Source organism: Fusarium fujikuroi, chromosome FFUJ_chr02 (genome assembly GCF_900079805.1).
Source record: "Fusarium fujikuroi IMI 58289 draft genome, chromosome FFUJ_chr02".
NCBI classification, from domain to species: domain Eukaryota; kingdom Fungi; phylum Ascomycota; class Sordariomycetes; order Hypocreales; family Nectriaceae; genus Fusarium; species Fusarium fujikuroi.
The window spans coordinates 726,318-754,156 of record NC_036623.1 but is presented as its reverse complement, the minus strand read 5'-3'; the positions used below and the strand labels follow the sequence as shown (position 1 = coordinate 754,156).

Genomic DNA, 27,839 nt, shown 5'->3' with positions numbered 1-27,839 from the left:
TGGAACAATGATGCCCTTTCAGCTTTTGAACTATCTGTTCTATGTTGCAGTAACTGACTAACTAACAAACCAACCAACCAAAGTTGTAGGCTAGCTCAGCTTGAACCGATCTTTATTTTGACTGACACGTCTCGACGCGTAAAGTTCAGGTCTTGTTGTTAGTAGCTCGCGGGCCGATAAATAATGGATGGGTACGATCATTGTATTCCCCCTCGTTAGCTGAGATCATGGACCACGTTCCCACAGTCCCATTGTCTAGTTCCCCATCAAACCTTTCTCACAATGGATAGAATGGATATATTCTACAACTGAAGGGGCTCTCTTAACTTTAGATTTTAACAATTGAGGGAGAAAAGCCAATAATATTGGCAGTTTATCAGGTCAGGTCTCTGTTCCTGGCCCCCGCCCACGATATCAAGGGATGAAAAAGAAGACACGAGCCTCTCCACTCCCACCACAGGATCCTCATGTCTCGCCCGCTGGTGTCTGTCTCGTCATAATCTCTTAGTCTCTTTTCCCGTTCGTTTCCTGCTGTGACCTGCAGTAGTTTCTCTTCAGACTTCCTTTTTTTGTCTACACGTCTCCTTGCTTTTTCTAGTGCTCCGTGCCTGATCATCTGAGTCGCTGCAGCTCACGTTCTGTACCTGACTAGCCGAGTTTGAGCCTCCACATCGAACCGAACCATTTTTGCTGGTGGAGACCTCCATCTTTGTCAAGGGTCACGACTTATACGCGCAGAGAGCATTCCTCTAATGTAGAACATCGATGTTTTACTCTGATAGTCTTGGGCCGTCCAGCCCCTGGAGATCATTTTTCTCTCTAATTACATGGCTTGGGGAGGATAGAGTGATGGCACTAGTGTCAGTTTTACTCGAGAGGAATTGAATATAAGGATTCGAGGATATCCTCTTGTGCAGATAGTATCACCATCCCTCGTTCTTTTACATCTCCCTCAAGAGTAATATTCCATAACTTGGTCTCCCTCCGAGATTCCTCTCTTTTCATCCTTCAGACAATATACTGAATACCATCAAACAAACAACAACAAACAAACAGCAATAATGGTCGCCTGTATCTATCACAATGCGTCTTCGTACGCCCCAGTCTTTCCATCTCCTCTCAATCCTTCGACCAATGGACCCGAGAACAAATATGCCACAGCTTCAGGACGTATTGTGCGCCGAAGAAGAAGTCGACGAGGCCCTCCTGGATCTCACACTCTCACTCAACGACTCCTCCGCGTAAAGGCAGCGGATGCTTGGAGAGGACATGTTCTGAGCGCTCAGGTTGTTCAGTATGAATATGCTGAAGCTGCTGTCATGGGATATAAAGCACCACCTAAGAGCCGAGTAAGTTATGCCTCAGTACATCTCACCAAGAATCTATCTAACAGCCTCTAGAACTGTCTGTATTCAATGCCCGGTCTCAAGAACCTCGGCCTCAACTTCTCACTCTCCGACGCCCATCGAATTGCCAGCAACATCCGTCTTCCAGATCTCACATGTCTCAGGACAAGACGGATGGTGCTGGCAATGGGTCTCGTCGGGCTTCTCCCCGCTCTCAAGGTCCGCGATATGCTCAGAGCAGCTGATACGTTATGACTTACGCCGAAGGGCAAATATGAACGAAGAGCCATGAATTTTATGATAATTGCGATTGTATCACTACGCCAACATTTGTTAGGCGCGGCGCGTTGGGGAGAGGACCTTTTCTATAGATATACCCGCGTACTTACGCCTGTTTTTCCTTTACCTTTACCTTTGCCTTTTCCTAGGTATTCACTCCAGTCTAATACAAACACAAATACATTACAATACAACCAACCGTTTCTTTAACCGTACCAAAACACACTCCTGCCTCAGTACATAGGTATCATACATCGTCTAACATGAGGAAAACTCATGCGTACATAACTAATTCTTCTTCTCTTCTCATTGATCTTTCCTGTCCACCGTTTCAGTGGACCCTGGTTTCTCGGCAGCTGCACCAGGTGAACTCTCTTTAGGTGGGCTCGGACTATCTGGGTCTTGGACGGCTTGCTCGACCTGCCATATAGCCCTCTCGAGCTCCACTTCAAGAGCCGGCATGTCAAGAGTGTCTGAGAAAGTCTGAACTTCCTTTTGTGTAAGAAGGGTACGCTCCTTATTGTCCGGCTCTTCGGCTGGTGGGGCATGTAGTGCGTAGAGCTGATCGAGCTTCTCAGAGGGAGCTAGGCGTAGGAGCCTGTTCTCGAGCAGCCATTGGAGATGCTTTCCACCTGAGATGGCTCTGCCGTGCGACCACGCTCTGTAGACGAGGTAGAAGAAGGGCAGGTTAGGGATGCTGGAGTGTGTTAGTCAGCGGATCGAGAAGGAAAAAAAAAGCAAAGAAGATGGTATGTACTCACATGGGCACAAGCGCAAATGGAATAGTAATCGGCATTCCGACAATACACCACACAAGCCTCTTTTTGTGCAGCGCCTGACGCTCCGTCGCAAGAGTCTTGAGGATACCCTCCGCCTTGTTCGGCGGTATCACGGAGCTCGGGAAGCACAAGTCGACCTTTTCCTTCATCTCAACCTCCTTCCCACGCTGTCTCACCGACAGAGGCGGCACAGACTTCAAACCCCATTCCTCATATGGGATGCGACGAAAAGCGTAGTTACCGTAATCGACGACCTTGCGCTTCCATCCAGACTCCATCTTCTCCCATTGCGCCCACGTCTTGGCTGCCCAGGCAGTGCCCTTGTCGACATATGTTCTGCCTTGTGGCGCAGTATTTGCTTCGAGTCGTTTCGCATAGAGGAGAGTTCGCCGCGTCGAGAGCGGTAGGAGGTACAATCTCATCATCTTGGCAGTCGTTTGCTGCAATGCGCCAGAGGGAGTAATGTCAGAGAGAGTTGAAAAGCTCGCCGTAAGAAGAATCGTAGAACCAGCAAAGTTAAACTATCGTAGCATGACGTCCGTAATATAAATCTTTATGGCAAGAACCGCACATATAGAAAGGAAGCCGGTGAAGGAGAAAAAAAAAGCGACTGGTAGAGAGGAATTGTTTGCCTCCAGCTCAACAACTTTGGTTGGGAGAGGAATTGCACAGGGATTCTATGGGAGAGATGGGCTAGAACCGTGGCGAAGCTGACGACGATGATTTTTTTTTCTTCTAGTGAGCTCCCGAACTTGGAGTTTGTTTGGAGCTGGAGCTTTGCTTGCTTGGGCTGGCTGGGAGTGGAATTGGAGGCCCCCAGCCCAGAGAGACATGGACGGTGACGCACATGGTCGTCATGGTTGGAGAATAGATTAATACTTGATTTACACGTGCATCGACTCTCGATTTCTGTGTATTCTCTATTACCACGAGGATATTTGATAGGACATGACACTCTATTAATGCCATTGCAATAACCTCTTTTTTTTTTCTTCTTTTTTTTTCTCCTTATAAATACAAGAGTCTCCATCTTTCTCTGCTGCATCTGCATCTTCTGAATGCACTGCCATGGCCAAGAGATTCAGCCTGCACGATTCAAGCCCCCACTTCACCTCTAACCCCACCATAAATCGACACTATCACCAATTCTCACAAACCACCGACTTAGCACACATTTCCAGCTTCTACTTCAACAATTGCTCGGGCGAATGGTTTAGTGGTATAATACTCCCTTAGCATATTTCATCCGAATAATCTGGGAGTGGTCCAGGGTTCGATTCCCTGTTCGTCCAACAAAGGCGGTTAGATTCCGCTGTTACACCTTCTTTTTGCCGTTTTTGCATCTGATACTAATATAATAAATAGCCGGTTGCTTTTTGTAATATGGATCCTTGAGTTTAACTTCAAGGGTTCACATGCTGAACCTTATTAGATGTCCCTTGATCAACATGCATATTCACAATGCCCTTCTCAAGAAGCAAATCTTTTCAGATCACCAGACTTTACACGATCGAACAACTCGAATTCCCCTGAAAATATGTCCATAGTCTTCTCATCATCATTCAAGCCATGTCTCATAAAGATCTCGATCCCAACGCTCTGACATCCCATACCGAACACCTCCCAAAAGCCTCTTTATGCAGGGCGACTCTGCACAGTCTTTAGCCTACAGAAGCTGTCTGCCCACTTCCCCATAGTTCGCATCATGGAGATTCTTTTTGACTCAAGCCTCATTTGCCTTTTTTGGTGCTACAATCGACCGATTAGTGCTCCCAGATGTTTGGTACCTGAGACATGGGAACTGAGACCTACAGCTTTGCTTCTTCAAGCTCCGAGCTAATTCTTCGAGCTCTTACGGCGAGTTCTAGGACACGTATTCAAACTGGAATTGGTGTTCCGTGTATTGATCGATTGGATTGACTCTAGATTCATTGTCGTGGTATTGACATGCTGCGCTTCAACGCCCCTTCTATCCTGTATGAACTCCCATCTCCTCTCAATCCATAGTCGTATAATACAATGCGCATCTTTAAAAAGCCCAGACTTATTCATCTTTAGCTTCATGCACGGGACTCTTCGCCCGAGAAGCTCCCTTGCCCACAATCTTCTCCGCCCAGTTCCACCCGCCCGACGGCCCCTGCGCCTCTTTGCCCTTGTCCTGCTGATGAAGCGCCGACGGGGACGTTGGCGCAGGCAGATCACCTCCAAAATCGAGATCACTCTCACAATCGCTATCGTGCCAGTCTCGCTCGCTCCATGTCACTGAGTCCGCTCGCTCCGCCTTAGGCCGCTGGTGTGTTGATGCGTCGCTCCCTCTTTGGGACTGCTGTGGCTTCGGCAGATCCGATACTTTGTCCATAGCTTCCCGAGACTCACTATCCGTTCGAGTCATACTTGCTAAGTTGTCTCGACTCTTCTTGAGCTCGGCTCCATGCTCGTCAGGAGGCTCGTTCATGTTGCGGGCCCGCTCGCGATTGTGTTCGTCCTCGTCGCGAAGACGAGAGGCCGCCGAGTCGCTGAAGTGGGCATCGACTAAGTGCTTGATGACAGGCCAGCCGTACGCGTTGGCAAACATGCGGCGGACCAGAACGTTGTTGTGAGCGTCAGGCTCAACCTTGACGAGAACCTTTCTCCAGGACAGGTCCTTGTGGTAGGCTCTCGCGATCTTCTCCTCAACTCGCATGTTTGAAGTGTCGATAACTTCATGAATATCTTTATCGGGATTCGTGTTCGCTGTATCATCGTAGTCTTTAGCTGACAATGAACTGTCCTCGTGATTCACATGAGGATAAGGCGACGAATCCGCGCTGCTGGTAGAGGCCTGTCCTATCGAGTTCTGTCGTTGGCCCGTCTTCCTCCTGACCAATGTAGTAGGACGTCTCTTCAACGGTGGACCAGGTATATCAGCTGGGTGATAAACACGGTCATGGAAGATAGTTCGCGGTCGCTTTGATGGATCGATCAGGTACTCGACATCGGGTACCTTGGGGTTGAGTAGATCACCAGCAGATTCAAAGATAGTCGTCCTTGGAGGAGCAGTCATCTCATCTTCGCCCTCATGACCAGTTGTAACCTTGGACTGTTTAGTCGAAGCGGTCTCAGCAGCAGTGTCAACACTGCCATCAGCCAACTCGTCAAGCTTGAGAGTCTGACTTTTGGAGTATATCTTCTTCTGCTTCTGCGACACATTGGGGGGCTTTGGTGGCTCATTGCTCTTAAAAAAGTTGAAGAATCCCGCCAGTGGTCCGCTGTTGGTAGAATCAGCAGAGTCAGACGGTACCTCATCGCCATATGGCGTGGCCACAGAACGCAGACTCGCCCTGTCATCATCAACCATAGCCGTGCTCGGTGGCTGTGGAACCTCGCGCATATCTTCGTGAGTCTTGGGAGATGAAGCACCAGACTGTCCTGCTGAGCCGTTTCCAAGTTGCTTCTGACGAGCCTGATTTGTGCCTGTCAACTCAGCCCATCCAAACCCAACGACTGTTTCGACCAAGCCAGCATCTCGTCGAGCTTTCTCAACACGTCCGAGTCCCTGCCAGTCCAGGAACAAAAGACAACTTGTGCGAAGCGGTACAATTCCATCGTTGACCACGTTGGAGTACACAGTTCTGTTTCGGAACTTCTTCAGCGCGGTATGTGCAGGGCCAGTCGGTAAGATTCTTAGTAGCGGTTTCGACTCTGGCTGCGTCTCCCCGTAAACTTTCTTATGCGCTGTCTCTCCTAGGTTTCCTACAATAGCACCCCAACCACTCCGTGCAAGTGTGGGAGCTCTCCATGTCAGACCAAGATCCTTTCCTGTCCTACCTACGAGACCAGAGTCCAGGGCAAACTTGACGTATAGAGGGTTTTCGTTGCTCAGCCCCAGAAATGGTGTAGCCAAAGCAACAAAATTGATTGGCTTGATGAGGTCGAAGAACTGTGGTGAGTGTTTTTGTATATATGCAATGGCGTAGGTCTGAACAAGACCGCCGAGTGAGTGAGCAATGAAACTTATGCTGGTAATCTTGTATGGACGTTCCGCCTTGTGAAGATGAGCCCCATCCTTGCCGAGATGAATAGTACTGTGTTTGTGCACCGGTTTCTGCTGGGGATCATGCTTATCAAAGTTATGAGTTATAGCATCCGTCATTCCTTTTCCTGTCGGTAGGAATGGCTGATCTGGGTATGTCATGGACAGGACGTATCTAGCGAGCCTCTTCCCGAGATACTTAATTCCTCGTTCAGTTTTGGTCGAGTTGCCTGAATAACCACGAACAATAACCTCTTCATCATCATCGTCGTCATCATCTTCACCCTCCACTCTGTCCATGTCCTTTGTATCGTGAGAATCTGATTCGACAAGGCCATTGCCTGATTTCTTCCTCGCGGCTCGCTCCCGGGCCCGCCGTGCCTTGGCATCGATCTTGGCTTGCTTGACAGCTGCATCAATGCTTTCTTTCATGAAGAGCATATCTGCGCCAAGATTGCTGTGCAGCCCATGTGTCAGGACCACCATGTGGACCTTTTTCTGTTTCTTTTTGGGCTTCTCTGGTTTTGATTCATCACCTTTTGTTTCGGGATCGCCAGTCTTGACGACACTTTCTACATGCTGATCTGCACCTGAACGCTTTTCAGCGCGCCCTTCTCCTTTGTCATCCCAGCCTGGTAGTCTAGGAGTATTCCACAGTGCTGCAGTATCTTCGACCTTGAGTTGTATCGCGCGAGAAAAGACACCTCGTGGCTGCGCAGAATGATGCCCTTCTTTGGCCTCTACACCTTGTTGGTAGTCGCTGATCTTTCCAGGCTGGGGAACTTGGGATTGTCCACCGACCACCGGACTCGAGCTGCTGAGGCTTAAGGACTTTTTGTCACGAGCCAACACAACCTCGAAGCCAACAGCAGCAGAAGTCGAGAACAGAATCTGCGAAGAGACCTCAACAATCCAACTGGCGCTTTCATGATCATGCTCTGGCGCTTTTCCAAAACCTCCATGACTTCCTAGCCCAGCAGTCTGTCGGATTGTAACCGGAACCACAAGCTCACATTCCCAAGAGCCTCCCGCTTTGACCATGGGCTCAAACTCTGGCACTCCATAACGCTCGGGATATTCAAACTTCTCGTTGGGGTTGAAGGCAGCGGGGTAAGCGGCGGCGGAGAGAGTATACGGTCCGTGGACGAAAGCGGCTCGGAGAGCGATGGCCGAGGTGTTGCGCACGCGCAGGAAGAGCTTCTCAGGAGACGGTAAGATCCTGTCTTGAGAAGGTATGTATGTTATAGTATATCGAACGACTTCGCCTGTCTTGAGGCTGCCGACTTGATGGAGGAGAAGCATCTCGTCGCAGCGCGCAGGCGGATGTCAGGTCGTCGTGGTTCTGATTTGAAGCTGCACGTGCTCGATTAAGCTTGTAGCATTTGAAGGTGAGGTATCTTAGAAGTTAGGTTTTGACGTCACCATGCCTTGAGCATTTGTTTCGAAGCACAAGACCAACTGTCGCAGGAAACTAAAGGAATAGTCGACTTAAAGAAAGATGACGGTGAAAGGGGACCTCAACCGAGGGAGCCGAGTTCGTAAACAGTGGTGACCATAGAGAAAAGCACAGAAATACAAGAACGGCAAAGACACAGGCAGAAAAAGGGTCTAGAAACAAAACATGGGAGCACATGCAGTGTAATTGTATGTACAATGACGGTAAGCTCGCCCTTGTTTCTGTGGTGTCCTCCAATCTCGCTCCGTCGAAACCGGTCATTAGAGAACGACGGAAACCAATCAGCGCTGAGCGTCGACATCACTCCTATGGCGGGGCAGTTGTTTTAGGGGCCTACGGGAGTTGCAGGGGCCCGAGCTTCCCGCTGAGTGAGGTGAGGTGAGGTCGGGTTTAGTGATCAGCTGGGCTGCTTGCGATGGGCCAACTGAATTAATTCTGTTGGGCGTTCTCATTCCACATTACGCGGTCATTTTTGAACGAGAACGCTACTCCATTCCGTACCTTAATATTAAGTTCTGGATGACTTCATCCATTTAGACCCCTAGAATTCATACTAGTTGCTCTTCCTCTGAAACCGATTTCAATAAGTACACAGTCATTTGTAGTTACACCTTGGGTGTGAAAAGGACGGCTCTGGCTGACTAAGATAATCGAGCCATACATCTCACCACGCATTCATCCAGCATCTGCGGCTCAGAAGCAAGAAAACTGAAGACTTGAAAGGATTTAGCAAAGAGTCCCCTAAGGTTGGGCTATATCTACCTGGAAATTTCTGTCGCTTAGGTCAAGGTCCTGAGGTTTCTTGCCTACCTTAATTCCTACTTCTTACATCTTCATGCCTTAATTGCCATAAAATACAGCAACATGATTGACAAAGACTCCAAGTATTTTTCCTTGAGCGGCGACATCCCAGTTGGCGGACCAAGCACTTGACATATTATCGACTGGGACCAGAGACGAGTTGTCTCAGTAACAATGGACGGTGAGCAGGACGATGAGAACCTCGCCATTGAACTATTCAGTCGTCATAGTGATCGACTATCACCCGATATTCACAGATTATGCGTATCGCCTAACGGTGAGACCAACTCAACATATACGGACTCGAAAAATGACCCAACCTGCTGTGTACACTATCCATCCCTTCCCGATGCCTGCCTCCCAGAAGGAGTTCGGACTGTTCGGCGGGACAAGCTTGAGGAACTCGAGAGGCTTGGTCCCGACGCGGACCTTGTTGCGTATCCCCCTTGCCCAGAGGGATCTGCTAAAAAGGTGAAAGCTAGATACCACCAGTTTTAGATTGTATTGCCCTTTCATAAAACTAACTCTTAAGTAGGCTGTCTTTAAATACTACTTCTTGTGGCAATATGCGCAAATGTCCTGGAAGGAGATGAACTTATGGATGCGTCTCCCACACCACCCAAATATCGTTCCATTTGACCGGGTTGTCGTCGACGAGCTCGAGGGTCGCGTGGTCGGGTTCACTAGCAACTACGTCCCTGGCCGCAATCTAGAGCAGAACAAATCACGCGTTTTCAAGCTCAAGTGGCTACAACAACTCATAAAGGTTGTAGATGACTTGAATCTTGAGTATGGCATTGCACACCAGGATATCGCCCCACGAAACCTCCTGATTGACGAGCCGAAAGACTCTATCATGCTCTTTGATTTCAACTTTGCAGCCCGCATCAACTGCCCCTCACCTGGGGAGGGTGAGAGCTACGTCGAGGACCGAAACGATGTCAAAGGTGTTATATTCACCACCTATGAGATTATTACTCAGGATGATAGTCTCAGGAGTATACCCCACGAAGATCAGAGCCTCGGTAACCTCGGGTTAAAATGGGTAAAGCATCCGGAGGTAAAACTAGACCATCCAGTCGAATTATATCAACTTATGTTGAAAGAATGGCGGGAATGCCGGGAAGGATACTCTCATTTAGGCAACGTCCCAAGGCCCATTGAATGGCCGGAAATGCCTAAGCCGCCGCAGAAGACCATTTCTTTAAAAACTGTGCAAGGGCAGACAACCCTCGTCACAGTGGACAACTGGTATGAGAAGCGGCAGGATATCCGGGATAGAGGCGGTAAGGTACTAAATTGGGAACGACCACCACAGAGGCTAATAGACAGCGGGATTCGTGTGCTCTCGACCGGCGAGATAATCAACTGCCAGAAAGCGAGTATCTCTGGAAGCCGCGTGTAGCCCAATACGCGTACAAAGGTCTATGAAGCAAGTATCCAGCTTCCGCGGAAGTGAATACACACGGTAGTTTTGTCATACACCTCGGAATTAAAACAAGTCAAATGCATCTCAACCGTAATGGTGTGGTACTTTGGGAAGTTAGGAAAATGCATAACTTATGAAGGAACGTTGAACAGTTTAACAATTCCATTTACTTGTATATTGCTTAATTTGTCTGCAACACTATGGATACATAATTGCTCTCGATTTTGCGATTGCAAAAATTCAAGAATGAACAGTGTACTAAACGTTCAGCGTCTGATCTTCGCAGTGACCCTTGGGAAGAATAAATATATAACCCTCAGAAGACAAGTCTCGTATCTATCCTTGATATAAGTCTCCTAGATAAGAGGAGAATACCCAGTAACAACCTGGCGATTTCATCGCAATACACGTTCCATATGCCAGCCAGTTCAGTTAACAATGACCAGAGGTGCGGTATCTAACCTAAAGTTAGCGAAATCAAAAGCAGAGTATTAGTTGACTAGTTACCTTATCTGGAGCTACCTCAGAGGGAAGGGGAGATAACGACTGTTCTTTGCTTCTGGAGAAGACCTTTCCGATATCATATGTTGAGAGGAGTTGCTCGAGCGTCGTCCCATTACATGGTGATTTGTCTTGAGATTGTCCTGGAAATTCTTCTTTGACCAGTTGCTCAATTTCATCGACACAAAGTGATGCTATGAAATTGGATTCGCATCAAGTCGATAACAGAGGTTGTCCTTCTTTACCACCATATTGGTCAAGGGACCAACACTTACCAGTTGCAGTCGACATGCTCTCATGGAGCGCCCGGGACTCCCACTTGGGCCCTTCTTGACTATCCTGGTGAAGTTTCTGCAGTATGACTTTCAAGCACCGGCCCCGGCTAGAATACTGCATGACTGATGGGACACTTCCTGTGCTGAACTAGACATTATGGTAAGCTGTTACAAAAGGAACACAGGGGTTGAGAATCTGGTCTGGTAGTATTGAACTCCATTGGTAGTGACAATCGTTCTCAGTCTGACTGTGACCATTCCCGGTCCGGGGAGAACAAAGACACCATGTCGTCTGGCGTAATAAGGTTATGCATGTTAACCCCTAATACCACGTTGACGCTCAAAGAAATTGGCTGAGCTTTCGGAACTGACTGCTCGCATACTGAAGAGACTCGTGATAGACCCCTGGCAGGTCATGGAGGTTTTGGGTGCGGTCGAAACCACAGCCTTGCTGCATTGTGCTATTATCGGACATGGATATAGGAAGCACTTCTGAGTTTATGCCTTCGCCTGGGTGTTGAGGTTGTACCTTGGTAGCCTCGCTGCTCTCTTTTGCTCTCCGTCCTACATTTACATAGTCAGCTAGTTAGGAGGTTGTTAAAACATCTCATACTCACGGTGGATACACTGAGATAGTCTGTTCTGAATTCTTGCCAAGTTCAGTGTTAGTGAGAATAAGTTGGGGAAATTCCTGGGATTGGTTTATTTTACCTTCGTCTTTGAAGCCCCTAGGGCTACTGGTTCGGCGAGATCGCTGGTAGATTCCAAGAATTTATCCAAGAAGATGCTAATGACCTAAACAGGAGAGATTTCTCGACATTTATTGGAGTGCTGTATTCGTGGGGAGCCCGAGACTTGTCCATGCCGACAAGCATTTATATTGAGTTGAAGCGTCACGAACATCTTGCTCACTTGCATCTTGTTATTTCGATAGGCTAGTCCACAGTGATTGATGGATTTGGTCTTGCTGTTGAACAGAGTCTTGTGCCTAGAAATCCTCAGCATGAAATGAGATGCTGCCCTGGGTGAGGTCGAGTTGAGTAGTTGGATAGCCAATCATGGGGCGAGTACCCCCGAAACCCCGGTGGATGTAACGTAGTGTATGTATTTACCTCCAGTATGTATAAGCCAAGAATTACGAGAACCCTGGCGCTGATTGCATATATCAAAAGACCTCTGACAGAATGCTCGTTTTAGTGGGCTGGACTGGGGTGTCTAGCGTAAGCCCAACCGGGAGTGTTGCCGTCCCGCGTACAGACCGCACAAGGGATAAGTTTAGGATCTTCCCGAGTAGTTTATTTTGTGCTTTGACTTGATGTTGATCTAGATAAGTACAGATCTTGTAACCCCACATGATGATCACTCTGTATCGTTGTTGTTGTTTTATGTAGTGGTACATTACTTGTCCTATCTAACCTTGCCTGAGTGTTGGGTCGTTCCATAGAACCAACAACACGAGCAGGGATCACGATAACTGATCATGTCAGTTCACGGCGCTTTCGCCTCGAAATGATGCTACCTTCCAAATTGTCTCAGACCCAGATTATTAGAGCGGAGCAAGGCTTCGAAAAGCGAGACAAACCCGTATCGCATGGACATAGTGACCTTTAAAACACCTCGAATTATCCCATCTACACACTTCTGGCTAGGTATAGAGGCTCTTCACTTTACACCAGCCAAGTCTGCCAAGATGCCATTTCACGATAGCGAGTTTGGCTTGCTGTACATGAACCGGGACCGGTTTGACTTCAATCTTCATTTTGAACAGCTCTTCTTCTCTATTCTTCCATGCGCCTTGTTTATCGCATGCTCACTATGGCGCGCTATCACTCTGTCACGCAAGCCCCTAGTGGTTCATGCGCCCATCTTCCAGCTCATCAAATTGGTATGTCGTCGCTGGTCCATAGATTCATTACTAACTTTGTATTAGGGAGCTATCATAACATATGTTGGCCTCCAGATCGCACTGCTGATTCAAGTCGGCATGGGTTCGTTCCATGTCACCCTAATCTTCATCGCATCTTCTGTTCTCAATCTCGTAGCAGCTTTGGCCATGGTGATGATCAGTTATACTGATCATAACAGGAGTCCGCGTCCCTCAATCATCTTAAACACTTTTCTGTTCCTCACTCTACTGTTTGATATTGCTCAGTCCCGCACGCTGTTCCTCCTCTCTGAAAGTACACCGGAGATTACCTATAGTGCTGTTTTTACAACCTCTTTGGCCGTCAAGATCGTCATTTTGTTCCTGGAAACCAAGTCTAAGAACAAATGGATAACATGGGACAGAGATGAGCATAGCCCTGAAGAAACCAGCAGTATCTTCTCGCTCGGCGTTCTGTCATGGCTAAACAGTATTTTCCTGCAAGGCTACAGATCTACACTATCCATGGATGATCTTTACCCTCTTGATGTTGCCCTGCATAGCAAGCAACTCCACGATAGGTTCTTGGCCAACATGGACTACAGCAAACTAAAAGGAGATACCTACGGTCTCGTCAAGGTCCTCGTCAAGACTCTTATGGTCCCTCTCCTTCTGCCAGCCATTCTTCATTGAAAAGCTATTAGATCATCTTTCACAGCCTGAAATCGAAGCCAATGTGGGGTATGGTTTCATAGGTGCTGCAATACTGATCTACCTTGGTATGGCTGTCTCGGCAGCTCTTTGCTGGTACGTCAGAATATAGTTAGAAGTCCTTCTTTGGATCGAGACTGACACATAATAGGTATCTTCACCACCGCATGAGAGCAATGACTAGATCTATATTGGTGACAGAGATATTTTCCAGAGCCACACAAGCCCGCATCGGAGCAGACGACCATAATGCTGCCCTAACTCTGATGAGTACCGACATAGAAAGAATCAGACTTGGTCTAAGAATGCTGCATAATGTCTGGGCAGGCGTTATACAGGCTGCCCTAGCTGCCTGGATGCTGTATATTAGGCTGGGACTAGTATTCCTGGTACCCATAGGAGTAGTTGTGGTATGCTTCACTCTCTTGGGAGTTCTGGTAAACTTCACAGGAGATTCCCAGAGAGCGTGGATGACAGGTGTGCAGAAGCGCGTCGGCTTGACGGCCACTGTCATTGCTGGAATGAAGAACCTCAAGCTTTCCGGTCTGGCTTCCACTGTGAGCTCCTTCGTTCAGAAGTTACGAGTAGAGGAGCTTGCCGCTGGTGCTCGGTTTCGCAAGATCTTCATCATAGCCGCTATGCTTGGCTTCACACCCATGCTCATCAGTCCTCCCCTGACCCTTGCGTTTACTCGGGCTTCACTTGATACCTCAAAGGTCTTCACAAGTCTGGCATTTTTGATGCTCCTTACCAATCCCCTCTCTCAAATCTTCACCTCCATACCCGAACTCGTCTCTGGGATTGCCTGCATTGGACGAATTCAGGCTTTTTTGGAATGCGAAACCCGTCATGACTTCCGCCAAGTTCTGTCTGATCGCAAGAAGAATCTCAGTTTCACTGAAGTTGAAGCACACATGGGTAGCTCAGAAATCGAAACGGCACCCGACTCTACCATGATCAGTATAAAGAGTGGCAATTTTGGCTGGAAAGAAAATGTCTTTGTTCTTCAAGATATCAATGCACGCATCAAAAAGTCTTCTCTTACCATGGTAGTTGGGCCAGTAGGTTCCGGAAAGTCAACCTTCTGCAAGACCCTTCTGGGTGAAATCCCGTTGAGCCAAGGGAGTGTAGTGTTGAGTATGAGATACCCTCGTATCGGGTTCTGCGACCAGACTGCTTTTCTGTGGAATGGAACCATTCGCGATAACATTCTTGGCTTTTCGCTCTACGATGAAAAGAGATACAACTCAGTCATCCAGGCCACAGCATTGTCGGTGGACTTTGCCAAACTCGCCCAAGGAGATCGAACCAATGTCGGATCGGATGGAATTACCCTGTCGGGAGGTCAAAAGCAGCGGGTTTCCTTAGCGCGTGCCTTGTATCTAGAGTCCGACTTGGTGATACTGGACGATGTGTTCAGCGGTCTCGATGCAGATACAGAGCTGCACGTTTTCCAACGAGTATTTGGACCCGGAGGCTTACTCCGAGAGAGACGCACGACCGTTGTATTGTGTACTCATAGCGTTCGCTTTCTCCCATTCTCTGACCACGTCATCGCACTTGGGGATAACACTATCAAGGAGCAAGGCAGCTTCAAGGAACTTGCTGAGCAAGGAAGTTACGTCAAGAGTCTCGGCATACGTGATTCAACTGGCGGTGACGAGAGCGAAGCTGCGGCTGAAACAAAAGTCCCCAAAGAACGGACTGAAGCACAAATGGAAGCACAAGGCTCACCAGACGGGCCCCCAGGAGCCCAAGTCAACGTCGATGACCCGAACCGTGCAACGGGCGACAAGGCAGTTTATAAGTACTATTTCCTGAGTATGGGACTCTTGGTAGCATTCTGCTGCTTCTTCTTGGCTGCGCTCTGGGGCTTCTTTATCAATTTCCCCACCATTTGTAAGTGAAGAACGCTTGAATCAGTCACTATTCGTCATATAACTAATGGGAGTATTTATAGGGATTAAATTTTGGACTGATGATATATCATCGGACACCCAAAGTCACTCTCATGCTTACTATGTCGGAATATACGCGTTGTTGCAGGTCTCTGCTTTGATCTCTTTGCTACTCCTCGGTATCACTCTTTTTATTGTGTCGATCAAGAGAGCTGGTGCTAATCTCCATCATGATACACTCACAACGTTGATCCAGGCTCCATTGTCCTTTTTCACACACACCGACACCGGCGTTATTACCAATCTTTTCTCACAAGATCTCAATTTGATTGATACTGAACTTCCAGATGCTTTGTTGAACACCTTGTTCTGTGTAAGTATGAAGGATTAAAGCCTAGTATTACTACTACTAACATCAAGGAATAGGTTTTCCAAGCCCTCGGACAAGCTGCAGTTATGCCAATCTCATCGGCATACTTGGCTATTAGTTATCCGTTCCTTGCTGTTATACTCTACTCGGTGCAAAAGTTTTATCTTAGGACTTCTAGACAACTAAGGCTTCTGGACCTCGAGGCTAAAAGCCCCTTGTAGTAAGTTATACGGCACAGCCTTTCTCCATAGAGAAATTCTTGACTTACAAATTCTCAGCACCCATTTCATGGACACCGTGAGGGGCATCACGACTCTACGGGCTTTTGGTAAGTGACTGGCTCACAAAGCAAGTCGAAGAGTTCTCATCCTAGCAATTTATAGATGTAATTATACTGATGATATAAAGGGTATATCTCGGATGAAGTTTCTAAGAATGCTAGGCTACTCAATAGAAGCCAACAGCCCGCCTACCTTCTTGCCATGGTGCAAGAGTGGCTCAATCTCGTCTTGGACATGATAGTCATGCTACTGGCAGCAGTATTAACAATACTTGCAGTTAGACTGCACTCAAATTCGGGTTTCACAGGTGCTTCTTTGATTACTCTTATGAGTTTCGGAGAAAGTCTATCTGGTATCGTTATTTACTACACACGTCTCGAAACATCCATAGGTGCCATCTCCAGGCTCAAGACTTTCAACGTGACAGTCAAGCGTGAGGGTAAAGAGGGAGAGGACATGATACCCCCTGAGAATTGGCCACAACGTGGCAGTGTGGAACTGAACAACGTTTCAGCGAGCTATCAGTAAGTTGCACAACTTCTCTCAAAAGTGCTAACTAGAGAAAAATTGCTAATAAGATACTTGAAGAATGGAGAGCGACAGCGGTGATGAGCCTGATTTGGCTCTTGACAACGTTTGTCTGAGCATCAGGTCAGGAGAAAAGGTGGCCATTTGCGGCCGGACAGGCAGTGGCAAATCAAGTCTTGTATCTTTACTGCTGAAACTCCTCGATCCTCTGCCAGACACCCCCAATGAGGGTATGCTGATTGATGGTCTCCCACTTAACAGGCTGGACAGAGATGCCCTTCGTCAACGAGTCATTGCGGTGCCTCAGGAGGCCGTTTTCTTGCCTGATGGCGCGACTTTTAAAGAGAATCTGGATCCTTCAGGCCTTTCAACCCCGGATGAATGCAAAACTGTTCTTACAGATATCGGGTTATGGGACTTTGTTCAGGGTCGTGGCGGTATCGATGCTGGCATGACGTCTTCAACTCTTAGCGGAGGTCAACGACAACTAATGTCGATGGGACGTTCTTTGCTACGACGCCGAGCCCGAGCACAGAAGACAACAGGCCCTGGGAGTATGGCAGAAAAGATGGAGGACCAAGGTGGCTTGCTGCTGCTTGACGAAGTCAGCTCCAGTGTCGATCAGGACATGGAACTCATCATCAAGCGGATCATCGAGACGGAATTTGACGCATACACGGTGATTGCCGTAAGTCATCGCTTGGATATGATTATGGATTTCGATACAGTCGTGGTTCTCGATACTGGTAAACTTGTTGAGGTTGGAAATCCTCGGGCGTTGGCCAGGATAGAAGGAAGCAGATTTGCTAGTCTTGTAAGGGCTGGGGGAAAGTAGGAGTTCATTGTCGATAAGCTATCTACTTATCAATGTATTAATAGGTATAGGTGAATTCATGGCTTTCTACCTGTGCTCATATCTAGGATTTGCTTTCGCACGTTACCGAGCTGGAATGGGACTTGCTTGCACATCCCTTGATCTCGGAGCCATGGAGGGCATTGGATATCTTGATGAGAACCAGGACTTGCTCCGAAAGATGAAGGGCACCGGATGGCGTCCTGTAGGCGAGATTGAATTAGTCGAAGCGCTGAACGTTGCTCTGATGCCCTCGTCCTCTCCCCAAGAGTACGGAGATGCATTCCTTCTTGGTGTTGCTCCCACCGTTCCCTTGGGAAGCGCAGAGAGTAGCACGCGTCTAAGCAAAGACGTGAGAATGGCAGAGTATCACAAAATCGGCCGTGGCTAAAGTGGCGCACTGCCAGCAAACGATGGTCTCCGTGCTTTCCTCTCTTCGGTCAAGAAAGATCCCAGCATCCTCAACTCTCACGAGTCTGTCAACACACTTGCTTTGGAGATTGGCGAGAAGTTGGCCAGCCTGCTCCTCACGGGCGACGTAGACCTGGACGTCAGTATGAACACCGCGGATATGGGACTTGACTCCCTGGTTGCTATTGAGTTGCGTGGCTGGTGGAAACTTAGCTTTGGTTTTGAGATTAACACACTCGAGATGCTTAGCATGGGAACGTTGGAGGCATTGGGTCAGCGCACTGCAGATGGGCTCAAGGGGCTCTATGATAACTAGAGTACTGTTGGAGGGGGGCACACATCTTGTCATGTCTTGTGAATCGTGTGGTCTGGATGTTGGTGCACGTTATCTCGTCCACATGAACCTTTCAGCCATTACAGAGGCATTTTTGGGAGAAGAATGAAGAATTTATGAAGAAATATCAAGGCTAAATGACATCAAATATTATCCTTCTCAGATCCGATGCTCACACTCACGCTTATGCTTATGCTTCTACCATGACATGTCATGCGTCTAGAGAGTCCTGTTGGCCTTTGCGTAACATCCCATGCGACAAGATCCCACCACAATCAAACCCTAGACCAAAAAAGAAAGACTATCGTACAAAAGAAGACAATCTATCAATCTTGCTCGAGATCAAAAATGTATAAGAAAGCGATCGTTTCGTTAACTTTATGCAGTCACAGCAGCTGCAGCGGCTATCTCACCCTCGGGATCTCCGGGCTCAACAAACGTTCGCCAGACATCGATCCGGTTCGTTCCCGGGGTCCGTGGACCGAGGCCGGCGAGCTCGGAAGACCTGCGATTCTCGCTGCGTCGCGTGCCCTTTCGACTGCGCGAGCTGTGGCTGTAGTACGAATCATCATCGTCGTAAGTATTCGGATCACGCTCCACGATCAGAGGCCCTACGCCTCCGCGGTATCCCTCTTCTATCACCGGGGGTGGCATTCCCATTGGTGGTGGGCGCATGCCTGGAGAGTCTGGGGCGTAGCGGTCTTCGGCATGACGTCTGTCCATGCGGCCGCCGTAGTATCCTCCGCTTCTGGGGGTGCCTCTTTCGAAGTCTTTTGGTGATGGGGGAGCACCGCCGACGACTCTGCGACCTACACGGCGGGGACTATCGCCTGAGTAAGGATCACTGGACCTAGGTACTTCTGGAGCACCGCCAATATCGTATTCGTAGTCTTTGCCATGATAATGCGACCTGCGGACCAATTCGTCATCACGTTCCTCCTGTTGTTGACGCATAATAGCTTCTTCATCGTAAATCGGGGGCCGTGTAGGTTTAGACTTTCGTGGTCGTCTAGCAACACGAGAATCTTCTTCAGTGCTATCTTCACGAAAGACTTGAATCTCGCCTCGGTGTGTAACCTCTGGCTCGTGGTCGGATTCGGGAGCATCAGGGTCGAACCATGGACATTCGCATCTCTTGGGTTTCTCTCCACATACGAGACAAAATTCGGCACCACATCGACTGTATATGTTAGAAGAATCTAAATCCAAGTGCGAAGGAATACTCACCATAAGGCATGATTATCGCCCTCTCTGAGCTGAGCTGAAGCACCGCATCTATAGCATCTCTTCCGCCCCTCGACTCTGACATAGTCAAGAAAGCTCGCCGTTTCTTCGTCCCTGGGACACTTGCTCGCAAAGTGCCACCTGCCATTACAGGCGACACAGACTTTAGTGTTGCATTGATCACAACGAGCAGCTTTGCGTCCCGTCTCACGATCGCGGTAAATATCAGCTGGCCGAATCCATTCACCGCATCGTCGTGAGGGACAATAGAGCCTGTTCCTGAGGGAGTACTCGACAAACTTCTTGTTCCATATTCGTTTGAAGGTAGAATCAAAAAGCTTGTCAACATGCTCCAGACCAATGTGGGCATCGGTGCAGCATGTTGGCGGCATATGTTCAGCTTCTGTCATTGATTGCTTGAACCGCCTCTTCAGACAGCTGTGGCACATGCGATGGCCGCAATCAAGTTTGGGGCATTTGGATACAGGGACTTCATCTAAACAGCCCTTGCAATCACGACTGTAGTATGGGTTAACAATTGATTGTCACAATGTGATTGACGCCACTCACATTAAACGCGGTCGGTCTGGGGATGAATTTCTGGATGAATCAAAGCCGCTGCGGGCTATACTTGGGGGACGTCGTGAAGACTCCCTAGAGACTTCAACAGTTTCAATTGTAGCTATAGGTAGTCTCCGAGGACGGCCCTCACGGACTAATTCACGAGACTCAACAACCTTGGCAGTTCTGATTCTTAATTAGTATTGGGGGTGAGGAGCAATTGTAAAAAGCTTACCTTCTGGACGCTACAGGCGGCCGAGAAGCACCAAGCACACTATTGAATCTTGTGGGAAGACTGTATCTAGGTGTGTCGCTGATCTCTCGTCTCAGAGCAGGTCTGCGGTCCGGTGAGCCTCTTTCAGAAGAAGCCTGTCGATATCTTATGTCTCTTTCGTCCGAAGTCGACGGCGACGGTATTCTATTCCGCCTCCGTGGTGTTCTCTTTTCATCTGGTGAACTGAGATAATCGTCTGGGCTGGGTGATCGGCGATGTCGACGATGATGGCGTCTATGCTTGTCCTCTGGTTCTTCCACCACAACCTCTATCTGGTTCTCATCGTCGCTCTCCTCGCTCTCACTTTCACTCTCGCTCTCACTATCTGTGGGCGGCGTCGACTCGGGGGTAGGTTCTCTCCGTCTTCGGACAACTTGCCGGGGCCTCGCGGGCTCCGGGTGTCTACCCCGTGGCTTCATGGCCGGCCAGCGTTCATCATCGTCGTCGTCTTCGTCTGCTTCATATACCGAGAACTGAGGGCGTTTCTTGTAGACATCTGTCGAGGCACGCATCAGGTGTGCTGGCGGCATGGGCATTGTAGGCGGGTATGCATCGAGGCTCATACTCCTCGAGTATCCCCTGGGTGTCCTTCCGTTGGGCCTTTGTAGTTCGTCGATTCGGGTCCGATGGGGCATTGGGTACTGGTTATAGGGCACGACGTCACTGGGGCCGTACCAATCGTGAGATTCAGGGCGGAGGGGCCTGCGACGCACGAGTGGAAGTCGGGCCTCTCCATCAGCGACGTCTCGATCGTATCCTAGCCTCATTTTTGCTGAGTGGGATGGATGGACTCCTGCAGGACCCAGAAGGGGGGGACACGGCACAGCGCAGCAACAGCACAGCTCAGCGCGCGCTGGACAGTGGACAGCGAGAGTCTGGCGTCCTAGGCTGGACTAGTTTATATGTCGGAATGCAACGGGCAAGGGCCAAAGTAGTCGTGATGACGAGCGGTCGAGCCACTCAACGAAGTCCACGCTGCGTGAGCAATTGCACCCCCCAAAGATGATTGGAGTCTGGGGGCTGATCATGCATGGCAACCGCAGCTTGCAGCGTCACGTCGAGGTCGAGTCGAGTCGGAAGTTGGGGCGAGAGGTAGAGAATGGAAAAGGATTGGATGTGTGTGGTTCTGCTTCTGGTGCCTTACAAGTTGGGCCGCGAGACGACGTTGTCTCTCGGATGGGCCTCAACGAACTAGTACAGGAACCAAGGAAGAAGTGAAAAAGAAGAAGAGATGATGGATGGAATATCAAAAAGTCGGAGAGGAAAAAGAGGAGAGTAACACAGACAATCTCCATATGCAGACCTTGAGCAACGTTCCTCAGCGTCTGCACTCTCCGTAAGGTAGCTTGCTATGCTTCCACAGGATAACGCGGCAGGCCAAGTTTGGGCGTGGTTTAATGGCCAGTTACCTCACATCACCTAACGCATCAGGCATCTAGAAACGAATCAAAGTGCCCCTCCCCCGCGCGGGTGGGTTTTGAAAATGGCCAGGGGGGTTGGGTTGGGCTGGGTCATTGTAGACCAGGCCCTGTCCCTTTTGCTCTTAGACCCGGTAACGACTGATGTTGAGTTCATAGAGTATCCGTAGACCCTTCGTTATAGAGTCATATGTGCTTGCACAGCATAGCACCGTACGAGCTAGAATCATACGACTTGATGGGTAGGAATAGCGTAGTTCTTGTCCCACGATAACTTCGTGGGTGGCTGGTATCCCCAAACAAGAAAATAGGAGACTGTGGATGATCAGTTTTTGTCGGTGTGATGTCACGTGGCTGAGCTAACTGAGACATTGCATTACACCAACAGAGCACATGAACGAACCCCTAGATATTCATTGTCCACTGAGCATTTGTTCAGTCAATGCAAACGCTGTATATCTTATGCAAGAAATATCTATCATTGCCTGTTTTTGACACTCACCGGAGAAATAACATCACTGTGGCGAGATCTGACCTCTGTCCCCAGACACTCAGGACAGAACATCATGAGTTGAGCAATGAATCGCCCCCACTAACATCATGAATCAACTCAACCCTTAAAACCTCACCCGAAACTCTATGACTCTAAAATCATCTTCCGTTCCCGCGTGCCGCGTGGGGTTCACTGTAGTTACACTTCCGGACCTTCATCATACCGGTGATTTCTTCATGTGGGTCATCAAACTCGGCCCGGTCCGGACAACCATAACGGGCCTCCTCGGAACGGAGCGGCCATTACAGGATATGACGGCGTTCCTGCCGATCTCCCAATGGCCTTTGTTCTCTTGTGATTTTGACTTCCTTAGCAATCTGCAGGGTCTTTCACGCCCCTTATAGTTAGTATCTTTATCCTTGCGAGCATGTGTCTACTACGTAGGAGTCTTATGTTAGGCCCCTGGTGTCACCATCTTATTCATGCACTTCTACGCAAGTGAGATGTCTATTACATCATGTCTGTCATATGTGTAGACACAATTCGCTGCGTTCTACTTCTCCTTCTGCATGAAGGGTCCGGCGAGCATTGGGCTATATGACAGCAAAACGTCATTGATACCGAGGTGTGAGAATAACCCTATGTAGACAAATTAGTTTCTTAGACTAGCTGCCATGATATATCTTGCTTTATCTTCATGTTCTTAATATTGTACAATTAAACAAATGGGTATAGATGCTATCATAAGAGACGTCATCATGTTCTTTGATGGTTAATCAGAGCTGAGAAATCTGTACGCCAATTCCCCCAGGGAACCTCCAGCTAGCACTGGCAACTAGCTTATGCATGATCTACATTACATCAATCAGAGATCCTTATACTATCAAGATTGTTGAAGTATCCTTGGAAGCCAGTGTATTGGGAAAACCCGGACACCCGGCCCGCAGAACCGTGCTGGCTCAACATCCAACCAATAAAGTCATATTCCCCGACACTGCACCCCAGGATATCACCCCAGAATTATCTTCCCGGGGCGACAATAAAGCCCACCAAGTTTCTTGGGGTAGCAATTGCACCCATGGGGCGTATCTTAGTCGTATGGGAGTAAGGGGCGGCGTTACTATTGAATAACGCCGCAGTCTGAAGTAGAAGTAAAAGAATAACGTACGTCAGAGCTGATGACGAAGTAGCCTTGTGGTTTCGTTTTGAGTGCCATCTATCAATCTGGCACAGATCGACCGGCACCTACGGAGTACCGAGGAACGCGCGTCTTCTCACCTCTGCCTCCTTGAGGATTTCCGAAGACAGACTCAAGCTAGGGGCCAGGGTTGCATATCGTTCAACCTCTATCACAACATCGTTGATCATTTGGTCCAGCGCCTCGCGGTGAGGCACCAGGGTTAGCAGAATGCTGAGCAGCGACGGCGACATGCTGGCACCCATGATGAGTAACGTTTGTGAGACTATCGATAGAGCACCTTGCCAGATGTATGGCATATGACCGGCATGACTAGACGCATGTTAGCTATTGACTATGCCCAAAAAGAAATGGAGGCTCACTGTTCATGGATGTGTTCGAGTTGTCGAATAGAAGCCTCCAAGCACTTGTGGCAGTTCTCCCGCACAGCAGGATCCAATACTGCTTGCTCATTGTCTAGCACTGCTAGAATGTATGGCCGATATATAATGGTGCGACAGGCAAAGAATCGAAGTCGAAGGACAGTTTGAACCGGGTCTTGCAGCGCATTTCGAGTGAAAGGAAATTGCAGTGGTAGTGGTAAGCTCTCATACCATTGACTCAGTTGGTAGTCGAGCTCTGCCACCACTGGATCCAGGCTTGTTGTTGATGCAATCGAGTCCTTAGAATAGATGAGTTGGCTCACCCTATTCAACAGCCGACGTAGAGCAATCTCTGCAAGGAAGTACCAAAGCTCATCTCGACCGACTTGCTCCGATTCGTCTCCTTCAAATCCACAGGGTAAGCCAACGTTTTCCTCGAATTGGACAACCCCTGAATGAGGCAGGTCGAGTTCCGCGAGAAGATCACTCTCAAAGAGTAATGCATTCCAGTAGATTCGCTCCACAAGCTCTCGCTGGTGGCTTGGGATACGGCTTGGGGCCATAAGTAGTAGCTGTAGCTTCGTGCTTGTCGTGCAAAGCAGATTCCATGCCTCCATAGGGCGGACTAGGTAGAAGTGATAAGCAGCAGCAAGGAGATGGCATTGTGCCGCCACTACGCTGTTGGCAGTCATCAATCCTGGAAGTAGCGACCATGCTGCAGTAAAGTATTGCAGCCCAGGGGGATCGTCTTGGGGTAAGATTCTCGAAATGCTGCCATGCAAGCTTGCCTGACCCAGGGCAAGAACAAGAAGCACAATGCAACTCTCCGGTCCCTCTCTGAAACCGTTGGACAAGGCTGTGCGGTATTGGCTCCTCCAGGTATATGGGTTGACACAAGCATACCAAATATTAACTCTCTCGAAATAAGCCTCGATGTAAGCTTGGGTGTTTGACAAGTCCACACAAGGAGTTTTGGTCAGAGTATGGAGTGGTTCTCGTGCCATTTCCAGTTGTAGCAGAATCTGAGGATCGCATGGTCGCGACACTAAATCTCGGATCAAGGGCCATTGTAGTAAATGCATGGTGGCATTAGTGTGGACTTTAGGCATGGTAGAGATATTGGTTCCGGTCGGTTGAGCGGACCAAGTCCCAAATCCACCATTGGGGATAGAGCCAAAAGAGGCAGCATTGGCCGACAGCATCATGTTGTCTCCATCAAGCCCCGTGCCATTGCTCATCCCAGGCGAATTGTCAGTCAGGTTTAGTCCATTTGCTGTTGTGTTCACCATATTCATCTGAAGGAGATTTTCAATGCGGTTCAGACGCTCCAAGATCAGCTTGTCACCAGCGTCAAGTTTAATGCCTGGCTCTCGATAGATGCATTCAGCACCAAGCTCCGTACAGAGCTTGCACTTTGGCTTTGTGCCATCGCAACGGGATTTCCTTGAGCGGCAAACCTCGCACTAGTGGGAGTCAGTATACAAAAGCGGAAATGGTAGGAATAAACAAAATAAAAATGGTGTAGTGACGCACAGCAATAGTGGCCCTACGGCGGGGGTAATCGACACCCGTTTCGGTATTCCTCCTTTTGAGTGGGTTCGAGCCTTCATCGCTTGAGACCTTTTGCGCGCCATTGGACATGCTGTCAGGTCTGTTGTCAGATGACTGCGAAAGATGTCGGGATTTTTGAGATGCGCTTAGTATGCCCTCTCGACTGAAACTGGGCGTCCGCTGGTTTTTGTAGCTGACAGGGGACTTGAGCGAGGCGTCAGCCGACATTGCTGCAAGTGAAGACATCGGAAGTTCGAGAGAAAAGCTGTCGCGTGCAGGTACCGTGAATGGTCGCGCCCCGTTGAGAGAGATTGAATGGAGGGATTCACCTGTCGATGATGCGGACATGATGATAGATTGGCGTCAAATGAAACGGAATCGAGGAATGGCCTCGAGAATAAGTTCTAGTTGAATTGGTGTAGCGGCATGAACAAAGCAATGATGCGCACGACTCGAAATGTCCTTTCAGCAAACCAGCATCATGTAACAAGGCCGATGGTCGGGAATGGTGAGATGAGCATCAGACGATGCGACGAAAGCTCAAGTTTCGATGTTTTGCTGAACTTTAGCTGGTGAAGAGCAACTGGTTTCCTTGGGAAATGATTCGCGGTTTGGGCGTTCCAACAGACAATTGAACAACGTCAGTCTCACAATAAGAACACCAAAATGTTCTCGAGACACTGAACGTTGAAAGAGGCGTCCTTTCTTGCAACCGAAATGGAGGAGTAAATGGTTATGTATGGGGGAAGAGCCAGGACAAGGGTCTCCGAGCCCCCGTTGTTCAGTAGCTGCACTTGGACTTAACCCCGGACCCTGGGTCGGCGGGCGGTGGAACTCGGAAGAGGGTGGTGGAGAAACGGGTGGGAGAGACTAGGTAAGAAAGGTAGAGAGTCAACCTGGGGGACTTCTGGAGAGATGGGATGGGTCATTTATTGGCCCAGCAAAGTCGGCCGAAGAGAGTATCCAACAATGGATAGACCCGATCAACGTGTATGTACTCGGTTCCGCGCTCGAGGTACCTGAGAAGTTGATTTTAAGCATGGCATGATATGTCGAGCAAAACCCGAAATGACTTGTCTCGGGGGCAGTTTGCTTAAAGTGGTGGTGGCGTACGTTTTGTTTCTTGGTACGAAGGCGATTCGCTTCCAAATCTGGGGTCTCAGGGCGTCAGCAAAGAGAGTCTGGAGAAGACCGTACGTAGTAGCTACTCTGCTCTGTGGTGCACTGTGGGAATAAAGCTGCCCGTCACGCTGTCCTGGCCTTCCTGAAGCGTTCGCAAGCATCAACTCCATGTGTTCCCCAGAGGATTGGGTGGCTCAAGCCAGTTGTTCTCGTTTAACCCGCCATGACAGGGATAAGGTTGAGATGGAGGTGGGCGGCTCTCGAGGGGGATTGGTGGGAATCCTTGCAGCAAGGCCATTTGCGTGTGGAGAAGCGATTTCTGGAGGATGAGGTTCAATTTCTTGCCTGAGATTGGAGTTGTTGACAGAATTTTTGTTGTCCAAAGTTGGTAAGTGTTCCATGATGGAGATGTAGGTTAAATGTTGTTGTTGCTTCGTATGTGGATTCCAGGCACATACTGTGCTTGAAGCTTTGGGGGAAGAGCGGAAGTGTCGTCCCATGTTGCGCCTGCCGTACTGCCCTTGCAGCAATATCAAGAGTAATAAGGAAGGAACACATAGGAGAAGCTAATAAACATCCCAGTTCTTTCACTTCATTGCTTGAAATGCACCTGGAACTAAAACACAACAATATCATGCCTCATCCTTGAGTTTAACGACGTGATCACATTGCAATCCTCTCTTTACCGTTGCTATTTGACGTAATACGATCCTCTTATTGCCGAGTACCCCATCTTATAGATACGTCTCCTCCAAATGGTGGCATAATGAGCCCCGAATAATGCATCTCTACCACGATTTGACAGACAACCGTACCGTCACCGTCAAGGTCATTAATGGTTCTAGACCCCAGCGGGGTTGGAATCGCCACGAGAGGAGAAGACCTTCAACTGCAAGTGATTGACTGTCTCGGATGGCATCCGGACCTCTCGCTCATGACCATGGGGTCTGCAAATCTTTCAACCCCGAACGGACTTGATGCTTACTTGGAATTCCACTTCCTCACTTGGCGATTTTGATGTAGAACACTATTTCAAATACCGATCTCCGGCTCATCCGATATATTAATATGACGCACACCTTTGTTTCCAATAAACGTGGCTTCGAAATCGAAATCTGGACTCAGCTTTCCTAATGCTTACACTGACTTACTTACATTAGACCATTGCCTTGCCCAGACGCACCGTCCCTCGACCTCACCCATCATGACAAGCGCTCATGCGCCCGATCCATGTAACGGCCCGAATAGGAGTGCTCTTCCGTTGGAGCCTCGCAGCCCAGTCCAATCCAAATCTCAGCCCGTGACCAACCTGGGGTTCGGTTTTAGCCTGCTCCGGTCTGGGGTGCCCGTCTCGAGACGCCTGTCAACCTGCGGGGAAGCTTAAAAGGTGTGGCACGTTTTGTCCGCTTACGGAAAACTGCTGGCAAGGTTGTTTGATGGATCTTCCGGCTAATTAACGCTCGCCTTAATCTACCATGCCCAGAGACTCCAGACGACGGCACGGCACA

At 48.9% G+C, this 27,839-nt stretch overlaps 7 protein-coding genes, besides 1 other annotated feature; 3 read left to right on the top strand and 4 right to left on the bottom strand.

Annotated features, from left to right (window-relative positions):
• Nucleotides 1-1,061: 1,061 nt before the first annotated feature.
• FFUJ_05050 (uncharacterized protein) lies at nucleotides 1,062-1,601 on the top strand (the record flags this gene model as incomplete). XM_023571591.1 has 2 exons in its annotated part: nucleotides 1,062-1,349; nucleotides 1,401-1,601. The coding sequence occupies 2 exons, from the start codon at nucleotides 1,062-1,064 to the stop codon at nucleotides 1,599-1,601; spliced, it is 489 nt and encodes a 162-aa protein (XP_023425873.1).
• Nucleotides 1,602-1,931: 330 nt separating this feature from the next.
• On the bottom strand, nucleotides 1,932-2,829 carry FFUJ_05051 (uncharacterized protein; the record flags this gene model as incomplete). XM_023571590.1 has 2 exons in its annotated part: nucleotides 1,932-2,322; nucleotides 2,387-2,829. The coding sequence occupies 2 exons, from the start codon at nucleotides 2,827-2,829 to the stop codon at nucleotides 1,932-1,934; spliced, it is 834 nt and encodes a 277-aa protein (XP_023425872.1).
• Nucleotides 2,830-3,606: 777 nt separating this feature from the next.
• Nucleotides 3,607-3,696, top strand: a tRNA (tRNA-Ala).
• Nucleotides 3,697-4,448: 752 nt separating this feature from the next.
• Nucleotides 4,449-7,718, bottom strand: FFUJ_05052 (ROG1-like protein; the record flags this gene model as incomplete). Its single annotated transcript, XM_023571589.1, has 1 exon — nucleotides 4,449-7,718. One exon carries the CDS (start codon nucleotides 7,716-7,718, stop codon nucleotides 4,449-4,451), a length of 3,270 nt encoding a protein of 1,089 aa, XP_023425871.1.
• A 1,129-nt stretch (nucleotides 7,719-8,847) lies between these two features.
• FFUJ_05053 (uncharacterized protein) lies at nucleotides 8,848-10,078 on the top strand (the record flags this gene model as incomplete). XM_023571588.1 has 2 exons in its annotated part: nucleotides 8,848-9,144; nucleotides 9,209-10,078. The coding sequence occupies 2 exons, from the start codon at nucleotides 8,848-8,850 to the stop codon at nucleotides 10,076-10,078; spliced, it is 1,167 nt and encodes a 388-aa protein (XP_023425870.1).
• A 2,490-nt stretch (nucleotides 10,079-12,568) lies between these two features.
• On the top strand, nucleotides 12,569-18,110 carry FFUJ_05054 (related to multidrug resistance protein; the record flags this gene model as incomplete). XM_023571587.1 has 12 exons in its annotated part: nucleotides 12,569-12,763; nucleotides 12,809-13,402; nucleotides 13,461-13,549; nucleotides 13,605-14,811; nucleotides 14,860-15,352; nucleotides 15,414-15,724; nucleotides 15,778-15,941; nucleotides 16,000-16,049; nucleotides 16,130-16,526; nucleotides 16,591-17,276; nucleotides 17,416-17,712; nucleotides 17,791-18,110. 12 exons carry the CDS (start codon nucleotides 12,569-12,571, stop codon nucleotides 18,108-18,110), a joined length of 4,803 nt encoding a protein of 1,600 aa, XP_023425869.1.
• A 396-nt stretch (nucleotides 18,111-18,506) lies between these two features.
• On the bottom strand, nucleotides 18,507-20,954 carry FFUJ_05055 (uncharacterized protein; the record flags this gene model as incomplete). XM_023571586.1 has 4 exons in its annotated part: nucleotides 18,507-19,308; nucleotides 19,356-19,871; nucleotides 19,923-20,099; nucleotides 20,149-20,954. 4 exons carry the CDS (start codon nucleotides 20,952-20,954, stop codon nucleotides 18,507-18,509), a joined length of 2,301 nt encoding a protein of 766 aa, XP_023425868.1.
• A 2,389-nt stretch (nucleotides 20,955-23,343) lies between these two features.
• On the bottom strand, nucleotides 23,344-25,557 carry FFUJ_05056 (related to acetate regulatory DNA binding protein FacB; the record flags this gene model as incomplete). XM_023571584.1 has 3 exons in its annotated part: nucleotides 23,344-23,608; nucleotides 23,659-25,121; nucleotides 25,192-25,557. The coding sequence occupies 3 exons, from the start codon at nucleotides 25,555-25,557 to the stop codon at nucleotides 23,344-23,346; spliced, it is 2,094 nt and encodes a 697-aa protein (XP_023425867.1).
• Nucleotides 25,558-27,839: the final 2,282 nt, after the last annotated feature.